This window comes from Phoca vitulina, unplaced genomic scaffold, assembly GCF_004348235.1.
Source record: "Phoca vitulina isolate PV1807 unplaced genomic scaffold, GSC_HSeal_1.0 scaffold69, whole genome shotgun sequence".
Taxonomy (NCBI): Eukaryota; Metazoa; Chordata; class Mammalia; order Carnivora; family Phocidae; genus Phoca; species Phoca vitulina.
The window spans coordinates 2647086-2667287 of record NW_022589772.1 but is presented as its reverse complement, the minus strand read 5'-3'; the positions used below and the strand labels follow the sequence as shown (position 1 = coordinate 2667287).

The window sequence follows — 20202 nt, the reverse complement described above, 5'->3', positions numbered from 1 at the left end:
CCTTTGTGAGTTAGCAAGGCCAAATGAATCCGGACAAGCGACCACTTCCCACAAGCCAACATAATGACAGAGACTCAGACAAGCACCACTAGCAAGCAGAGTCCCCTGTAAGAGGTAAAGCACTTTGAAAACTAGATTCCCAAAAAAACCATCACTGCCATCCTGCCCAGGCCACCTTACCTAACCGAAATTGATTGGAGACATTCCCACATGTTTGCATTATCTCCGGGCTATTCCATCCTAAGGGGTATAATGCACAGCCGGAGCTTATCAGCAGCCCTGGAAAGAAAAGCATACACATAGGTAGAAAAAAATATAACAGGTCTTCTGTCACCCAAAATTTCTCTCTGTATTAGTTTGGCTCAACTTCTGCCTCTTCTGTTCAGAGTTTACCTTTCCCCTTTAACCCTAAATGTCTATGACACTACCAACTCAACAGGATTTCTTTGCCATGCCATAGGCAGTGAGTTGAGGTAGATAGTAGAGGGAACAACTTACAAAGAAAGGGCAGTGTTAGAAATTGAGACAGTCCAGTGTACTTTTTACAGCCCAAATGTTTATGACAATGGCTTACAACACTAAGTTGGACTCCCCAGTCAGACTCCTTTTCTACCTTGGTCTGATTTTCAAAGAATAATAATGTAGAGACTGCTACTCTTTCCTAAAATTCAGCCTTTTCTAAGAGTCAAATAGGTCCCTGTTAGTTGAAGGTAGGTCATGATTTCTATCACGTGGACTCAGCTGCCAGACTGAGATCTAGAGAAAGCATACACGTTGGATAGGCTTCTCCTGTTGAGGAGGGCACCACACTCCCTCTTCCAGAAATACTTTCTTATTCTGAGATATCATTCCAATTTTATGATAAGAATTTCTCCTTTATTTGGCTTCCAATACCTTCCACTAAACCTTTGTCTTCATGTCCATTTTATTTAGGTTATTTGGTCACTACAAAGTAACTGTGGGATCTTAGTGATAACCTTACTCTTCCAACGAGAGGTACAAATCTGGGTCTGCTTGCTGACACTGCACATAACACAGAACCTCCACAGAGCAGGTGTTTGATTAATGATGAATGAATGACATAGTTAGAGGTTCCAGAGCTCCAGGGCTCAGCTGGACAGTGAAAGGCAGACTACTCCAGGGACTACTGGCCTCACCTACACCTCTCTTTCCCCACTGACGAAGATTCCAGATACACTCTGAGAAGCTAATAAGCCCACTTTGCCTTAAGATGAATCCTTTTGGAAGAGATCTCAAAGTACTCTAAGCTTGTCTACAACATGGCAACCAGCTTTTCTCAATATTCAGTGAGTCCAGAGAAAAAGATGAGGGCCTTAAGAAATAGCAAGAAAGGTTTAAATAGGGGTGCCTGGGTGGCACAGTTGGTTAAGTGTCTGCCTTCAGCTCAAGTCACGATCCTGGAGTCCTGGGATCAAGCCCCGCATCTGAGCAGGGAGCCTGCTTCTCTCTCTCCCTCTGCCCCCTCCCCCGCTTGTGCTCTCTTCCTCTCTCTCTCAAATAAATAAATAAAAATCTTTTTTAAAAAAGAAAGGTTTAAATAGGAAAACAGTGATAACTTTCTGACAGTGAGAGAGGGTTTAGAAACTAAAAGAATGACCAATTAAGGCTAGAAATTCCCTTCAGTGGAATGCTTAAAATTAGAAGGCATTCTTATCTGTCTCATAGTCTTAAAGGAAATGAAACTGGTCACTCAAAGACTTTTCTAGGCTCTGGAATTTATCCAGTGGCAATGGAACAACACTCCTATTTGTTTAGGGGTTCCTCTGTTTTCTTTGTTTGTACCACAGATAAACTGAAATCCTACGAGATGAGGAAGTATGAGCCAGAATATGGAACCCAGAGTATGCACAATGGGTTAAGGACAAAATTGGAAATGAAATCCTAGCCTTTTCCTGCTTCTAGTATATATATCCTTTGAGGGAAGAGTTACTAAAAAGTGAGCTTTTCCACACAAACTAGGAAGAAAAGAACATAAGTTCATAAAAGAACAGCAGTTCTGCTTTCAAACCTCCACATTCAGAACCCTGGGACTGGCATGAACTCTGATTTCTCAAGCAGGTATCAGTGCTGGCCAAGTGTGTGTCTCAACATGGCAGGGGGAACCTTCTACTCTCCTCAGCCCCCTCTTGTTCCTCAGACCTTACCATGTAGAGGAGCTCAGGTCAGGAATCACCTCCTCCAGGAAGCCTTTCTCACTATCCCCAAGGTCCCACCCCCAGGCTAAGTTACATATTCCTTCTCTGTGTTCCCACAGTACCCTGTGCTTATTCCTGTGATTAAAATATCCTGTGATAATATATGCTTCACAACTGATTGAGCTCTGCTTCCCTCACTAAAGTGTGTGTTCCTGGAAGGGAGGAACCCTTGGTAACTGGTACATAATAAGTGCCCAATAAATGCATCTGTTTCAGAGTATACTCTGGGTACTTGACAGACAGCTTCCTTTGCCCATGCTACCCAATGGGGAAGCCTTCTGAAGGGATCTTCATAGCGGGAATGGGAGATCATCCTAGACAACTGATACAGCCATAGAATCTTAGAGAGGGAAAGGCCTCTGGAGATTACCTACTCCAATCCATCCCCATTACAGATGTGGATATTGAGACTCAAAGAGGGAAAGCTATTTACCTATGGTCACATAGCCAGTTACTGGCAACACTTTTCCCACTAATCAGAGCAATCATCAACCCCTTAGAAGCTCTGCTGTTCTAAAGACAGGTATCCAGAAATGACCACCTTTTGACAACAATATCTATAGCAAGTACTAGGAATCTTATAGGCATTAGATCCAGAGAGACAGCACAACACAATGGCTTCAGAGAACAATACTGTATTATATACTTGAAAGTTGATCTTAAATGTTCTCACCACACACACACACACACACACACACACACAAAACCAGAATGATGTGAGGTGATGGATGTGTTATCTAACCTTATTATGGTTAATATTTCACAATATACATGTATATCCAATCATCACGTTGTACACCTTAAACTTACACAGTGTTATATGTCAATTATATTTTAATAATATGGGAAAAAAGAGAGAAAGGGTTCTGTAGTCAGTCTAGATCTAAGTTCAAATTCCAGCTCTGCCACCTAGAGTCTGTGTGACTTTAGGCAAGTCACTTAATCTCTCTGTGCTTCAGTTATCTTGCCTTTAAAATGAGAATAATAGTATTCCATCCTATAGGGCTGTTTCAAGAAATAATGCTTATAGAGTGCCTAGCATATAGAAAGTGTTCAACAAAAAATTATTTTTATTAAACAACAGCCTCTCCCTATGACTCCTCTCTCATTTTCCACCTATATTCTCCATGCTAATTTCTTCCTCACCTCTTTGTCCTCAGAAAAAATACAGCTGAAAAGTCAAATTGCTCAACAGGGCTCAATTCAAATCTTCCTGGTTGGAGTTGTTATCTTGCAATTTTTTGCAGGCACCAAGCCAGAGACTAGAAATCTCGGCCAGGCATGTGTTCTGCCCCAGTGCATGTGGCCCCACGCTCTACCCAACCAGCCCTCCTACTCCTCTTATCCCCTATCCTCCCTCCTGCCTTTTAGACAGATGAGCGCAAGTAGGTTGTACACATGCTTCATGGAGATGTTTGACTTGTAACTGACAGCTGATTCCATCACATTTGCTCATAGCTGGAGAAAGATGTGTCCTGGGAGACTTATTTTAAAAATGAAGTCACAGGGTAATTTATCCTCAATTATATTTGTTTCCAACAGTTCTCATAAATTTAGGATTTTGAAGATGAGCTTCAAATAGAAATGCAGAAGTCATTTGCCAGTGTCAGGTCTTGCCACCTTCTGGAAGAGTGGGGCCTATTAAAACATGTAGATTCTTAGGCCTTAGCCAGAGATATTTGATTCAGTAACTGTAGCCTAGGAACATGCATTCCCCCTTCTCTAAGTGCTATAGCTAACTCCTGGTTTTATTACCCCTCCAACCACATATGTCCCTTGGTTCAGCTGGGTACTTTCTTATTCTCATCTGCCTCTAGAAAGGGGAAAAAAAGCTCTTTAGAATATGTTACTATCCTTACTTCCCTACTATACAGTGATCAGTAGGGCTGCCATCTTGTTTCCCTTCCTCAGCTTTTCTTTCCACAAGAATCCCCTAATGCAAAATGTACCAAATGTCCTCCCCAAACATGGTTGCTATGGTTTGAATTCACCTCTCTGACCAAGCAGAGGCCTGGGGTTAAACACTTCACTCTGTTTCAGCCCTTATGGCAGGCAACCTCAACTCCCATACAAAACCTCAGACACACCTTCTTGGACAGAACTTGGAACCCTCCTTGCAGCTACTTCCCAGCTACAGTCAACCTTCCCCTGATGCCAGAATTACTACTTCTCCATATCCCAACAGTTGTATAGCCTCCTCCTAACCGCACATTCTCCGTTAGGCAGATGCCAAATCTTTGTCTCTGGGCAGAGAAAGCCCCCTCCCTGGGTGTTAACCAACCCCCTTTGCTTCCTCCACAGCCATTCACAAGTACAAATATTGAGTGTGCAATCATTTTATTACACGCCCAACCCGATCCCCAAATATCTGTCCAAATACGGTTATTAGGTAGTTTGAATTTACTACCTGAGCAGAAGTCTAGTATGGGTTAATTTGTTATTTGCTCATTTATTGCTCTTAGAACAACTTCAACTCAAACACAGTAGAAAATTTATAAGTCTGCCCTCCAGCTATAATCTCAGCTTTCCCTTCCCAGGGAGCTCCCCACTCAACTGTCCCATTCATTTGACCCCATATTCTCTCTCAGAGTTATAAGACAATTTACTTCTGTGAGAGACATTTAAAATAGATCAGGGGAGACTTCACACAGAGGCTGCATTTGACATGAACTTTGAGAAATAGGCAGATGTTTACAGACAGAGATGGAAAAAAAGGGAATTCTAGAAAAAAGCAACACTATGAATGAAACTGAGCAGAGGTTCTCAAATTTTAGCGTGTACTGGAATCATGCTGGAGAATGATAAAAACAAATCAAAGACAGTAGTTACCTTTCCTATAGGAACAAGGGAATATGATCACGATATGAAGGACACTATAACTGTATTGGTAATATTCTATTTCTTAAGCTGAGTGGTGCATACATCTGAACTATTTTATACTATATTTAAAAAAATAAATCAGTCTGAGAGGCTGTGTAAAATATAGACTGGAGGGCATCAGTTCTGATTCAATATGCTTAGAATGGCCCTAACAAGCACCCCAGGTAATTCTTATGCAACTGGTTCATGGGCCACTCTGAAAAACATTGTGATAGCATTTCATCTTCAAGAGGAAAAGGAAAAATCAATAGCACCAGTGCATAAAGCCCAGGGGTGAGAGTCAGGAGCTCTGACCCATATTCTCTGCTCTGCTCCAATTTGCTACATAAGTATTAACTTCTTTAAATACTATTTTCCCAAACAGAAAGCCACTTGTATCCTTGTTCAGCATGGTAAGTATAAATTAAATGATGCCAGTGAAACTTTGAAGGATTTTCCAGGAAATGCATGGTTTCCAGAGAACATAATGGTTTTTAGAAAAGTAGCTCTCAAAAAAAAAAAGAAAGAAAGAAAGAAAAGTAGCTCTCTTTCCTTGATTCAGGTTCTCAGGGATCTGCCTCCAGTGGCAATTTTCATTGAGCTTGAAGCATGTAGCATTAAGACTTTACATGGAAAAAAACACTGGTGCCTGTCTGGGTATGTTGAATTATATCTTCTCAAAGAAAAAAAAATGTCCAGGGGGATGGTTCTCACTTGAGTTGGGGAAAGGGAACACAGCATACACATCAGAGTCACTGGGGAGATTTTTCAAAACACCAGACTTCCACCTGTTGCTATGTATATCAGAATGGGAAAGAGGATAGGAGAGATGGGGAGTCCACATTTTTTAAGCGCTCCAGGTGATCCTGATACATTCCCTGCTCTAGAAAGATTCTTGGCCTCCCTCAAGTAACCCGATCCAAGATCTTACACTTTTTCCTGCCAAGAAGTTCCTTATATTTACTTCTCAACTATTTCTTCTTTGTTTAGCTCTCACTGAAGATAGAGAACAATTCACAAGCATCTTGCATATGTATACACAGGGGAATGTGAATAATGACCTTGTTCTCAGGGACTGGGGGCCAGCTGGTTGGAAACCTCAGGATCCCCAGGGTTGAAATAATCTCCTGGCCAGATGTTTCCTTCACCGGTTGGAGCAGGGCATGAAGGTCCCAGTGGAAGGCTCTCTGGACCCTAGGCTTGTCCAGCTGGATCAGTTGCAGGTGGAGCAAATGGGACCCAAGGGCCCCATCAGGTCACCTTGCTAAGTCTGACTCAGGCCAGCAGCTCTTTATTCCTTCCTGTCTCTCCCACTTCCCACCGTTCATCTCTGTGGGCAGCTGCCAAACTGGGGAACAAGAGTCAAGAGGGGGAGGGGGTTGTTCTTAATGGATACTCCATCTCTTCAGTGGTTTGGGGTCTGGCAGAGATAAACCAGACCTAAAACAAATTGGCTCCACCCCCTGATGTATTTCAGTTAATGCACTAGCTGCCGAGAAGCCAGGCCTGGAGCAACAAAATCAATTCCCTGCAGCTGAACAAGCTTAAACTTAACCCCCACAGCTCTTTCTCTTGTGTCTTTTATCCATGCTGCTGAACATGCTGTTCAGGTTTGGCTTCCTGACACTGGCAGAGCGTATCTCTAAGAGGTCAGATCCAAGGTCTCTGAAGACCCTTGGGTAATGGTCATGTGCCAAGGGGCTCCTAGAAAATATGATCCATCCAAGCAGTCTTCACCATTCTCTCACATCTTATGTAACCTTGACAGGCACCAGTTCCCAAAAAGGTGGTAGGAATGACCCTTATTTGGCTGATGTTACAGATGGGGAAGCTGCTGAAATTTAGCAACCTATCCAATATCTTTCACATATCCAGGGATAAACCTTGTACTACCACGCCTTGGGTCTTGACTCCTTCCATGCCTACTGTCAAATGGTGTTTTATTCTTGAACTTTAAAATCCCTCCTCTAAGTATAAATACTGTGACCATGTTCCTACGAGCATGGGTCAGTGGGGAATCATTCTATATGGGGAATCATATGAGATGAAAAGGGTACTGATGTTTTGATTTCCTCTGTATGACACCCGCCACTCAGCCAAAGTTCTTCCCCACTCAGTCTATGAGTGTCTAAAGCTCCATGATCTACCCACGTATCTCAAGAATTTCCTTTGAGTTTCTCGACCTAGGAAGTAGGATCAATTAAATGTATCATATGGAGAACCACAAGGGTTTCTTAAAGTCTCAGTCAAGCCCAAGCAAGCTGGGAACAGGAGCCACTGTTAATGGTTGGAGTCTGATGGAAGCTGTTGCTACTGGCCTTCTGATTCCTACCCATTGGCCCCTCCTCACTCTCTGCTGGCAACTATTAGAAATTCAAGTGAAGCTAAGTTGCCCCTCTCAAATCAGAAGAGAAAAGGACTCAGGGTGCTAACCCCCCTGAATGGAAGCCTGGTAAAAAAGGATAGGATGTGCATGAACCCAGCTCTCACATGTCCAACTTATCCCAATATACACTAAACATTGTCTTAGCTGTGCATTCATTCCTTTACAGTTACTGAACACCTGCTCTGTGCCAGGCAATGAACTGGGACCTGAGACTATAAATATGGGTTGAAAAGACCATCTCTTTCTTCTGCCAGCTAAGTGTCATTTCCTGAAATAATGTGTCCATAAAAGTGCTAAGCTATCTATAGCATGCCTAAGAATTCAGGTGAAAAGTGAGCCCATTTAAGGTTCATTTGTGATATCCATAGAGTCCCCAAAGGGAGACAAAGTCATTGGCTTAGACCAGCCTTAGTAATTGGTTCTGTACCATGGTTCTCAAGGGGGAAGAAAGAAGCTAATCTAATGACTTTCCAATGTGGCCAGGAAATCATTAGTAGCTAAAGAGTGGAAAAATTCAGAGATAAGGGAGGCTAGAATGTTCATTCATATTTAAAACTTTTACACTGAGTCTGAGGAAAGAGGGGACCAGAAAATATCACCTTAACTGGCACAACCAAAAGAATCAGTGTTTTTTAATAAGCAGGTCAGGAAACCATGATATCTTAGCTCAGGGTTTCTCGACCTTGGCCCTATTGACATTTTGTGCTGGGTACTTCTTTGTCATTGGAAGTGGGAAGCTGTCTTGTTCTTGTTCCCTCACCTTTACCCACTGGATGTCAATAGCATACTTCTCAAGTTGTGATAATCAAAAGTGTCTCAAAGAGATTACCAAATGTCCAGGGTGGGGTAGGAATCAGCCCCTGTTGAGAACCGCTGTCTTTGTTCACCACTACCACCTCACTCTATGGCCACCTGAATACAGTCATTAGAGAGAAGAAAGAAAATCAGGATCTGCACTATCTTGCCAGTGAACAAATTCAAGGAAGGAAGGCAGATGAGCACCAGGAAAGGTCACTGTCATTTGCCCATGACCACAGGGCAACTCAGGGCAAGAGCCAGAAGTGGGATCCAAGTTTCCTGGCTCCAGTCACCCACACTGTACTGCTAATGGAGATGATAATGATAATGAATTGAGTAATGATTCTGAAACTTCACGAGCAACAACCACCACTTCAGCAATAGGTTCTACCAGCACTTTTTCCCAGTGTGCCATCCAGGTATAAAATATAATTCACATATTCACCCACAGATTTGCCTGTCTAAACTTGCTTTTTCTTCTCATAAAGTTCCAATTAAACTGCCCCCGTTGCCTTCCTGCAGTCTGCCATTTTTGCATTTGGTCCTTTCCTGGCCCATCTATGCATCACCAGCCTCCCAGGTGTTCTGCACTAAATTTAGAGGGAGACTGAATGAGGGAAAAATAAGTAGGGTGGGTCAGGGCCCTAAGAAATCGGGATAGACTGCTAATGGCTACCAGACAGGGCTAGCCTTAGATAAAGGCCAAATAAGCAGTCACCTATAGTCTGTCTGGTACCTAGCATTTCACTTTTAGAGGTGTATTTCTTTGGTGAGGATTGTACATCAAACTTGTTAGTGATGAGGACTTGTGCCTATATGTTTATCAGATCACTGTCCTCTGAGATAACTACCAGAGATCAAGGCTCTTAGAGATCAAGTGTATTTATTTTTTATTTTTTATTTATTTTTATTTTTTATTTTTTTAAAAGATTTTATTTATTTGCGAGAGAGAGAGTGAGAGACAGAGAGCATGAGAGGGAGGAGGGTCAGAGGGAGAAGCAGACTCCCTGCTAGCAGGGAGCCCGATGTGGGACTCGATCCCGGGACTCCAGGATCATGACCTGAGCCGAAGGCAGTCGCTTAACCAACTGAGCCACCCAGGCGCCCAGAGATCAAGTGTATTTAGAGTATACATTGCTGTCCCTAGAAAGTGGACCTGGATAATATCATTAAATGAGCACTGTTCAGACAGAAGAAGGTGATGAAAATGGAGGGCTAACAAACCAGATATCAACTTTGCTGCTAGCCAATTTTGCTGCAAATAAAGCCCTGGTATAGATGGCACTTTGGGGAGTCCTAGGCTGGGTGTTTCAAAGGAGTCTCCATTCGTAGCCTTTGAGTTGGATAAAGGGAAGGGGCTGAGAGTGGATTTCTCCATGAAGAAACACTTCCCACCCCCACTGCCAAGCTCCAAGACCTACCCAACCCCAGCAACAGTCTTACCTCCCACGAACTGTGCTGCTCCCATGCAACGTCCCGTCATTCTGGAGATGAGCTCCTCCATGCAGCAGCCCAGGACAGCAGCTAGTGCCACGAGGAGCAGCAGAGCACAGCCGGCACCTGTCACCACCGTGCACATCTGCCAGGCCAGGCTTGGAATGGCACTGAAGCTGGCATAGCGCCCACACTCTTCCACCATGATCAGACTGTGCCCCTCTCCCCGCACAGGGTAGTTGCACCTCCGGAATGTGCTGAATGACACTGGCTTCCCCAGCTGGGATCCAAAGAGCCAGTAAGGCAGGAAGTAACTGGTAGAACTGGCCACAGCAGTAACAAGAGACAGGAAGGCCCAGAGGGTCCCCACCAGTGTCAGGCTGCTCCTCATGGTCCCAGGTTTCTCTGCAGGAATGGGGAGATGAGTTGGGTCATAGCACCAAATGCAGAAAGTTAGCATGTAGGCTCCATTGGCCTATTTTTCATCTGGCTGGCCAGTCCTAGGGCTCATTTATGGACAACTTGGCCCTTGCCTTTAGATAAGATTATTCTATTGAGGCCCATTTGGGTCCTTCTGGGATTCTGCTTTCCAGCACTTTTCCCATCTTCCCTTCCTCCCACCTGATTCAGAGTTCTAGGGTCTCTAGGCTGCAAAGGAAGAACCATAGAACTGAATTAGTGACTGTTCTACCAACTCAAATGCAGCCTAATCAGACAGCTTTCAACTCTTGACATCTAGCATGAAACAAGTGGCTGGAGCTGAAGCTGGAATGAAACCAAGGCGGCCCAGAGAATCCTCAGCTTCCAGTGGAATGGCCTTGCTGGCCTGGGGGCCTGGGAGGAGATGATATCTCAAGAGGGTCAGAAACCAAGTCGTTTTCAGAGAATGAAGAAAGAAGGAAGGAAGAAGGAAGACAACTCACGGGGCTGCCCCTTCTACAAGGGAGAAGAGGGAAGGAGAGCTCACTATGGAGTTACAGCATGTGCTCATGTGACCTATGTAGGATGTCCAATAGTGCCTCAGTATGAGCTGTTCACAGGGTTGAAATGTGTAGAATAAAACAAGGGGTGCCTGTCTTATACCCCTTGCTTGTCACTGAGTGAGCACTGTTTAGTCACTTTTTCCCAAAAACAATATGGGAGGCAACTTTCCAACCAGTGAAGGTTGTTTAAGTCTAGACAGGCTACTAAGAAAACCTGCCTCATCCTTTGCTCAATATAGTCAGGAAAGCTTCTCCTCTCTCTGAAATGGATCAGGTAGCCCCTGCCTGGCAGTAGGAACATGCATATATAGCTGTAAGGACCTTTCAAGGTGCCCTCTGTAACAAGTAATCTCAGATTCAAGACACTGAGAGTTTTTTTCAGATCTAATCTCCTCAGCTCAGCTCACAAATGGCTTTCACAGACCCCTCTGTCAAAAATCAACCACTTCCCTCCCAACTCCATTACTCTGCCTTTGCTTTCTGGCCTCAATTAGGGCAGAGACCACACTGCAGCTTGATGACTGCACTGTGAATGTCTCCAGCAGGAAGATGGTGGAGTATATTTCAGAAACTTCTCCATGATTCATCACCATTGCATAAAACTACAGGTGGTGGGAGAGGAGAGGGGTCCAGCAATGGGGGACCGAAGATAAGGGGAGTACAGGCACTGGCTATATGGGGCTAGCATACTGCCAATTTGGGACATTGTCAGGAAAAAGCAGCAGTTGTACTCAGGGTCTCGGGGACTAGGCCCAGCTGTGGGTCTTTTCACAAGCACCATTAACTCATGTTTGTCTAATGAAACCATTGCATAGAAGCAGCTAATTTCCAGGCTGGCAAGGACCTTAATGAATCACCTAATTCAACCTTCTTGTTTTACATATGGGGGAGCATGGCCCGGTAATTGGGGGGGGAATCCTTTCCCCCAAGTCACAGAGTAAGTTAGCAAGCAGCAGCACCGGAATAAGAAAGCCGATCTGCAGATTCCTGGGCCGGTACTTTTCTACCACATAGTACTAACACCCCTCCCCCCATCACTTTGCACACTGGAGTCGGAAGAGGAAGTAATTTTACCCAAGGGTAAAGGACTAGTGAGGTACACTGGCCAGACCAGAGCCCAGTTATTTGATTCTTAGCATAACGCTCTGTTTTCAGTCCACCACAATTCCCCTCCTGAAACATATGTATTGTGTGCTGTGTGTTTTGTGCAGGAAGGGAGAAGAGATCATAAATTGCAGGTGCTTACTTTGGAATGCTAAGGCTTGGGAAGAAAGTGCCCTGAGCTGGGCCCCTGGGAATGAGGATTTATGCCTGAGGGGGGCGGGGTGAGAAGATGTGATGAGGGATGGAAAGCCAACGGGAGGAGAAGTGGAACTAGTTTTAAGTAATTGTTCTTAGGAAACAGGTATGCTTGGCTGCAATGAGGTAATGCCTCTGCTTGTGATATTAGAGTTTGTAAGATTATGAAAAGTGCAAGCAGCCCTCTGTTATGGTCTCACTTCCTGGTGAAGAAGCTCAGGCGGGAGGATGAGAGGAAACCAGCTGACAAACACTTAGGGCTGCATCATCATATTCCTTTCCAAAGCCATTATGTCATGACCGCTGCCCAACAACCTTCTCTGTTTGGTAAGAAAGGTGTCACCTCCAATTTACAAATGAGCACAGTGAGGGTTAGAAAGCTAAGTGACTCGTCCAAGGTTGCACAGTAATTTATTGGCACAGCCATGACTTCTCACTTCTCATTCACCCACCACCTTCCCCGCCGCCATTTGCTCCGTTATCACCCCAGTAGTATTACAATTAAAAGCCTCCATGGTTTCCCAGCTAGGATTTCAAAAAATGTTTAAGAATGGGGAAAGACTTAGAGAGGCAGACTGGGAAGGTAGGAGGAAGGCCACTTTCTCTAAGCAGTGTGTAAACCAGAGGAACAAGAGCATTAGCTGTTTCAAGCTCAGCAGCTCTAGTCAGAACCAACCCCATACAGGGCGCCTGGGTGGCTCAGTTGTTGGGCATCTGCCTTCGGCTCAGGTCATGATCCCGGGGTCCTGGGATCGAGCCCCGAATCGGGCTCACTGTTCGGCAGGAAGCCTTCTTCTCCCTTTCCCACTCCCCCTGCTTGTGTCCCTTCTCTTGTTGTGTCTCTCTCTGTCAAATGAATAAATAAAATCTTAAAAAAAAAAGAACCAACCCCATATGTTGCCCATAAATATCATCACATTGAGATCAAAATTCCCGGTATGACAACCAGTAGAAGGGCAGAGAATTTAAGGCAGAGAAAGAAACTGTATCAGTGAGTGGTACCTAGATTATACTAGAAATAAGAGGTGGGGTTCTGACATAAGATTATCATCATCTGGGGGTGCCTGGGTGGCTCAGTCAGTTGAGTATCAGACTCTTGATTTTGGCTCAGGTCATGATCTCAGGGTGGTGAGATCAAGCCCCACACTCAGCTCCATGCTCAGTGCACAGTCTGCTGGAGATTCTCTCTCTCCCCCCCCACCCCTCCCCCACTCGCGTGTGTACATGTGTGCGTGCGTACTCTCTCTCTCTCTCTCGAGTGTGCAAGCATGGCAGGGGGCGCGTGAGTGGCAGAGGAAGAGGGAGAGAGAATCTCAAGCAGACTCCATGCTGAGCATGGAGCTGGATGCACGGCTCAATCTCTCGACCCCAAGATCATGACCTGAGCTGAAACCAAGAGTCGGATACTTAACTGACTGAGCCACTGAGGCGCCCCAATAAATAAAATCTTTTATTTATTTTTTTAAATTGTTAAAAAAAAGATTATCATCATCTTTGACAAATCAGGCTGTTTAAAAAACTACAATACTACCAACCACTGTCACTATAATTTTATTTTTAAATGGAATTTTGAAGCCAAGATATAAGAAGGCAGAATCACAAAATCCAGTTTAAATTACATATGCTTAGCTTTAGAGAAACTCATCGGCTTTCAGAATTTAAATACTTTTAACTTCAGGAAAAACTCATTGTCCTTATTTCACTGAGGACTAGGACGACCAGTCAGGCCAGTTCTCCGGGACTGAGGGATTTCCTGGGATGTGGGACTTACAGTGACAAAACTAGGAAAGTTAGTCACCCTTTTTAGGACTAGAGGTGTGGCGAGCCAGCACTATCTGTGGACAGCAAGCTGAGAATCACTGCCACAGATAATTCTCTAATGTTCTCTCTCCAGGACTCAAACAATGTGAAGTTAAAGGTGACCATGGCATTAAACAATGGAGAGATGAAGCCTATGTATTTTGAATGTAAACCTTTCTGAATCATAGATGTGACCTCATGCAGTCAAGGAAGAGAGCCCAGAGATCCAATTGCTCAGTGTTTTCTGAGCATAGAATAAACCCCAACCCAGCTTCACCTGTGGCTGGACAGGGAGGCATTGGCTTTGGTGTCTACGTAGGCACTTTGCTATGTGTTCACATGTGCCAGATGGGGAAGTACATTCAGGCAAATGCTTTTAGTTCCTGTATGGCCTACAGTGGATGTCCCTCCATGACAGTCCTCCAAAGCAATCCAAGTTCATTCCCAGGAACTAGCCAAGTCTCTTTGCACTCACATAAATAAAAATCATGTACAGTGCTATACTTCCTTCTATCTTTGTTCTTCCTGTATACGTCATGTATGCAATGGCTTTGTTTCCCTGACCTGGAATTCTAGCCACACAGCTACACTGGATTTCAGAAAACGAGAACTCAACCCCAGCGTACCTGCTAATTTGTCCAGTAACAAGACATTGATAGGATTCTTACTGACACTCTCTCTTTAGTTGTCAAATGGTCCCTCATCCCTTAGTTTCTCCATCTCCTAAATGGGTCACGTGCCTGTTTCTGAGAGTGGTTGTGTAGGATGCAGTGAGTGTGGCCAGAAAGTTGTGACAACCAGGGTGGAAGCACAAAGTGTGTTCTGCATTTACTGTCCTTACTGAAGGCTAATGCTCACTAATCTTTAAGAGATATGGTCATGATTCTAATGCAGACTCATGGGTAGGAATCACTTCAACCTTTTGAGGCAGGAAACCCACCTAAGCCGTACACATCAAATGGTTATCTAGATTACTTTTAAAGAACTCTAGAGAAGGGGACTCTCTGATTTTTCTCAGTAGCTTAACAACTCTCACTGTCAATAAATCATTCATTATGTCTCATTTGAAACTTTTTCTGCTGTAACATAAGGCCGAATTCTTTGGTCGCATCATCAGAGGGAAAAGAGAAGAGCTTGGTTGGTCTTCCAGAGGAGAGCCCTTAATCAACTCAGATTGCTGGGAGCTTACCTTTAGCCCCCTTCCCCCCAAAATGAGCACTCTGCCTCTCTCTGTGGTGTCTCATTGCCAAGTCTTTAATTATTTGTTCTCACCTTTTCATTCTCCTGTGTACATACTCATACATAAGCACTTAGTATCGATGAAACTGGAAAAACTGCTCTTATTTTTTTCTAGGTGGGAGGAAAAGAAACCAAATCCTTCCTTTACCTCACTTTCTCCCCAGTCCCCACAGACAAAATCTCAAATACTTTTGTCCCCACTTGCGCTTGTCATGCAACTTTGGAGTTAAGGAAAGCACTACCTTACCAAAGGTAACGGGGTCCAGGCAAAGCAGCCGGGGAGTTAATGACCAGAATACGAAGTGGTCAGAAAGGGCGTCTCTGACTTGCAGCTGCTAAGGAAAACACGGCTGCAAGACTACAGGTTTCAGACTGGTCTGTGAGGAGCAGCTTTGTTGGCACTGGTGTTGGCAAAGGAATATGAACAGGCCTTTCTCCTCATGCCCCCCAGATGGTGTGCATTGCCTACCTGCCAACCCTGTTACAAATACATCATACTCAGTGTTGAGACTTTTGTAGGAAAGGAGCAAGATACACAGGCATATGTTTCCAGTGGTAAATAGAGTGACGCTCCAGAGAAATGTCTTTGCCCAATGTGGTTCCTTATATCAAGTTGGGTATATAAGCAGCCTGAACCTGAACATTCTAGATCTTTCTACTTCAGACACAGCCCCAAGCATTTCTCTCCTCATTTTCTTCCACCTGAGTCCTTCAGGAGTTATTCCTCCTCTGTATATCCCTGCAATGGGAGTTACTCCGAGTTCTCCTATGCCTGAAATCATCACAGGATGTAGTTACTCCAAGGGCTTTATTTCCCATTTGTGTAATTGATATACAAAAAAATGCACACATTTAGTGCATACATCGCAATGAGTTTGGACATATGCTTATATTTGTACCACCATCACCACAATCAAGGTACTAAAACAAATTCAGAAACTTCAAAAAGTTCCTTGTATTGGTTTTGTGTGTGTATGTGTGTGTGTTAAGAATATAATGTGAGATCTATCCTTTTAATTTCTTTTAAAGTGCACAACACTGTACTGTTAACTTTAGGCACAAAGTTATATGGAAGATCTCTCGAATTTACTCATCTAGCGTCTGAAACTTTATACACATTGAGCAACAAGTCCCTATACCCGCCTCCCCACCAGTCCCTGGCACCACTATTCTACTCTGCTTAATATCTCACTTTTGACCTAAGCCTTGTCTTTCAAATTCGTCAGCTGCCATGCTTGCTGATCCTCTTTCTAAGCCTTCTCTCTTCTTCCCTCCTCTTTTATTCTGGAATAGAAAGAATAGCAAAACTAGCTATGTTGGCTTTACTTATTATTTGTGTCTGAGATGTTCACAGGCAGGTGAGACAGTTGGAGGCTGGAAGTTAGAGAGTACGTGGAGACAGATAACCAACTGAGTCACTGACAACCATTTCTAAATAATCAAGTTGGCCATGTAGAGATAGCGAAAGCCCTTACAAAGAAACTCCATGTCAGGTCCTGGTCCCTTTCTCCAGAGTTTGAGGTTGGAAAGGTAGGAATTGGAAAATGATTTCCCTAAGTTTCATATGAACTTCTCCCTTCCCTGCAAAAAAATGGTGCTCACTGAGCTCCCCATTTGTCTTCTGCTTTGAAAACTGAGGTGCCAGTTAGAGCTCTTCATCCCAGTTCTTATTCTGGCTGGACAGATGCCACCACCTTCAGTGATCAGTTGGTCAGCTAAGACTCCCATTCACCAGTTAGAAACCATTCCTACCAGCCTGCTTTGGCAAGACACCGTTAAGCCCTATCAACAGTGGGCTAACTGGTACTGCATCTCCCCACACCCTTAGGTTCCTGGTCCCAGCCCTGCTACTGTTACCCAGTAGACCCTCCACCTGTGGCCTCAAAAGGGAATAGAATGCCACGCCAGCTGATCACCTCCATTCAGTGAACCTGGCCAGTATAGGAAGAAGGTGGGCTGGATGCTTCACCAGCCACTTCGGCAGACATGAGAGGCAGTGTGGCACATTAAGAGCATTTCTCAAAATGGTGGCCCCAAACCGTCTGCATTAGAATCACCCTCAGTGCTTGTTTGAAATGCAGACTGTGACACTCCTTCTCAGAGCCACTGAATTACAATTTATGAGATTTGCATTTTTAAAAAATTCTCAATTGATTCTGTTGGAAACTAATGATTGAGAAATACCATTTTAGTGGAAAAGGGTCCAGATTTTGGAATCAGATTTGAGATAGGGTCCTGAGGTCTTCCCGTTACAGGTTACATGAACTTGAGAGGATCACTTAAAACCTCAGAGTTTCAGTTTTATCTATAAAATGAAGATGATTAAACATAGTTCAAGTGAAATGATATCTGTGATAAATCTAACACCAGGATAGGTGCCCATTACTCTCCCCTGTACTGGAAAAGATAACATTCCACCGTAAGTAATAGAGAAGACTTGAAGTCTCTCAAGAAGTAGAACATCCCTCCTCTCCCCTCTCTCTCCCCTCCAGCCACTCTTCCAGTGACTTCTTATCTCTCAGCTTCTTTCTGTGTTCAGTTTCTCACCACAAAATGGAACCACTGTGTCCCATGTTCTTTTCGAGAATGGATTTATAGTCAAACAATTTCAGGTTTTTCTGTAAATCATCATGCTTGGCACATAGTAGGAACTCATAAATATTTACAGAGTGAATACAATCTTTTGTTTCCAGCCGGACTGAATGACTTCAACATCTGCATTTCAGTTTAACCCCATCACCCTATTTCGGTCCCGTAGTCCCAATTTAGGCAATTCTAAAAGATCAACCCAGCACACCAGCAAACCGGATCCACTCCTCCTTCTACAGACAGGTCCAAGCAAAAGCCCTCTCTCCACTCCCAGAGACATGCACTTCCTCTCCTCAAGTTACCAACTCTCCTAGGAAAACCAGCTGACCGTTAACCCTTAGGTCCTCAAGCCCTGTCAATATGAAATAGGAATCCAGCCCGGATTCCTCTTAGCCTCTGTGCAAACAACAGGCTATGAGGAAGTAAAAATGCACCAGGCCCTCTTTGGGAAGAAAACAGCTTCTCTGAGCTGTGAGATGAAAGTACAGGAAGCCTGAGAAAGGAAAGGGAGAAGAGGGGCTGAGCACGGGGAGAGCAAAAACAGTTTCTTATCCAGCTGTTTCCAGTGCATTTGGCCCAAGTTGCAAATTTACCTTCTGACCACGAAAGCTGATTGACTTGTTCCCTCTCTTCAGACTCAGATCTGAGAAACAACTTCTCCTCACAACTTGTCAGAAGAGAATGGGAATCCCAGCGGCTCTTTGCAGTGATGCCTGAAAACCTTGCTTTACCTTTGGGAGAGAGGGGCGGAGTCCAACCTAATGGGAATTAACTCCAAACACGCTGGAGCCTTCAAATCCAGCCTCAGACATGCAGGCACTTGAAGTAGCTTAGCTGGCACAGAGTTCCCCACCTCCATCCTCACAGCTGCCAAGTCAGCTGTGTGTGTGTGTGTGTGTGTGTGTGCATGTGCGCGCGCGCGCGCGCGTGTGCGTCGCTGCAACTGCCTATCTGTCTCACTTCCTCATCTGCTGCTCACATGTCTGCCGAGGAATAGAGGTTCTCCCTAACTTTCCTCAAAAGCCCTAAATAATCTCCACCATATATATTAGGTAGCAGACCTAAGTGGCTGGAAACGACAGAAAACACATGCCTGAATGAAGTAAGACAGAATAACCTTTTTCCCCCAAACTGATTTCCATTGTCTGATGCTCCAACAGCGCAATCTATGGCTCCAAGATGTAATGACTACATTTAAGAAACTTGAAATCACACCCTGAAAAAGCTTACATAACGCCTCTTTAAAAATAACAGTACTACCAAAAGCCAGGGTCTAACTTATCCCAAAGCACCAAAAACTGCTTTTGTGCTTGGGAACATACCTGACAAGTCTGGAGATTAATGGAGTTCTGCCTGATGCTTTGCTCCAACCTGATGTCATCTCTCCCACCTGTGAATGTCCCTGGCACTCCATACTTATTTTGGGAAACTTATAACCTTCTACCCTGTGTTAGTTTTTCGCGTATGTGTCTCATTTCCCCTCCCAGATGCCTTGTGAATAGGGAACTTTGCTAAACAAAATGAGTTAGAAGGAGGAATGGTAACCAGTTTAACTTAATAGAGCATACTAGACTGGTCCAAAGTATCTTTACTTCTATAATGTCCTATTTGCCTGCCTAGAATGCTATAAAAGTAATCAGGCCTATTTTCTAGCATTCTGCAGCAATAATTTAAAAGGGGAGAGTAAATGAGCTAGCAGTTTGACAGATTTATTGTACCCCAATTATTTAATGAAGTTAAAAGTTTTTCCCGCCTGCTGTGGATACAAGTGGGCATCCTGTCTTTTATCAGTGATACAACCTTACATTCATGCATGCATGCATTGGTCTATCTTGCTACTTTCCATCAGCAGTTTTCAATCATTTTGTTTTTCCTGCCCCAACACACTGATAAACCACATTCCCATCTGTAATAATAGCTTTCTAAGGCAGTTTTTGGGGGAGGGACAGATGACCTAGTAGGTGAAATGTCAGATTTTTGGCAGTGTGAGTTCTGAGATAAGTTTTATAATCTCCCAGTTGGTGTCCCTTTAAGAATCACTGCTTCATTTATAAGGCTGTATAAAGGGAAGTGCTAGACCCTCTGTCATTAAAAATAAGTCAATATTAGCATACACATAATAACTGTGTATGATATGGCTGATTTTGACATAAGAAAAATAGTTGATTCCACTCTATGCACCAATAAATATTACCCTTTGCTTAATGGCTACACCTATCATTTGGAGAACTGATCATCATTTGCAACTCTAAGTAGAGATCATTTTTACTTAGCTCTTTTTATCCTTTTTTCCCTATGTTCCCAGTTCCTTTAAGCGGAATAATATGAAAACTTAAATGTATACTAAATAATGATCTAATTTATTGGGTAAAGTTTTGTTTCCTGTTCTTAGTTTAACAGTTAATAATTCTCTGGGGAAAAAAAAATCATTTACATCTTGTGACTCTAGATAATTTTTCATTTAAAATGTGCTCTTCACGAAATCAGAGAGGGAGACAAACCATAAGAGACTCTTTTTTTTTTTTTTTAAAGATTTTATTTATTTATTTGACAGAGAGAGAGACAGCGAGAGCAGGAACACAAGCAGGGGGAATGGGAG

General features: G+C 43.7%; 1 protein-coding gene across 1 annotated transcript in view; it reads right to left on the bottom strand.

The window, feature by feature from the left end:
• The window catches only part of LHFPL1 (LHFPL tetraspan subfamily member 1), a 46341-nt gene extending 27847 nt beyond the window's left edge, over positions 1-18494 (bottom strand). Inside the window, exons 1-3 of the mRNA XM_032392794.1 lie at positions 18197-18494; positions 9703-10098; positions 181-279 (exon numbers count right to left, since the gene is read on the bottom strand). Coding sequence (XP_032248685.1) covers positions 181-279; positions 9703-10084 — 481 coding nt within the window. The 5' untranslated portion in view covers positions 10085-10098; positions 18197-18494. The remainder of the gene's footprint in view (positions 1-180; positions 280-9702; positions 10099-18196) is intronic.
• Positions 18495-20202: the final 1708 nt, after the last annotated feature.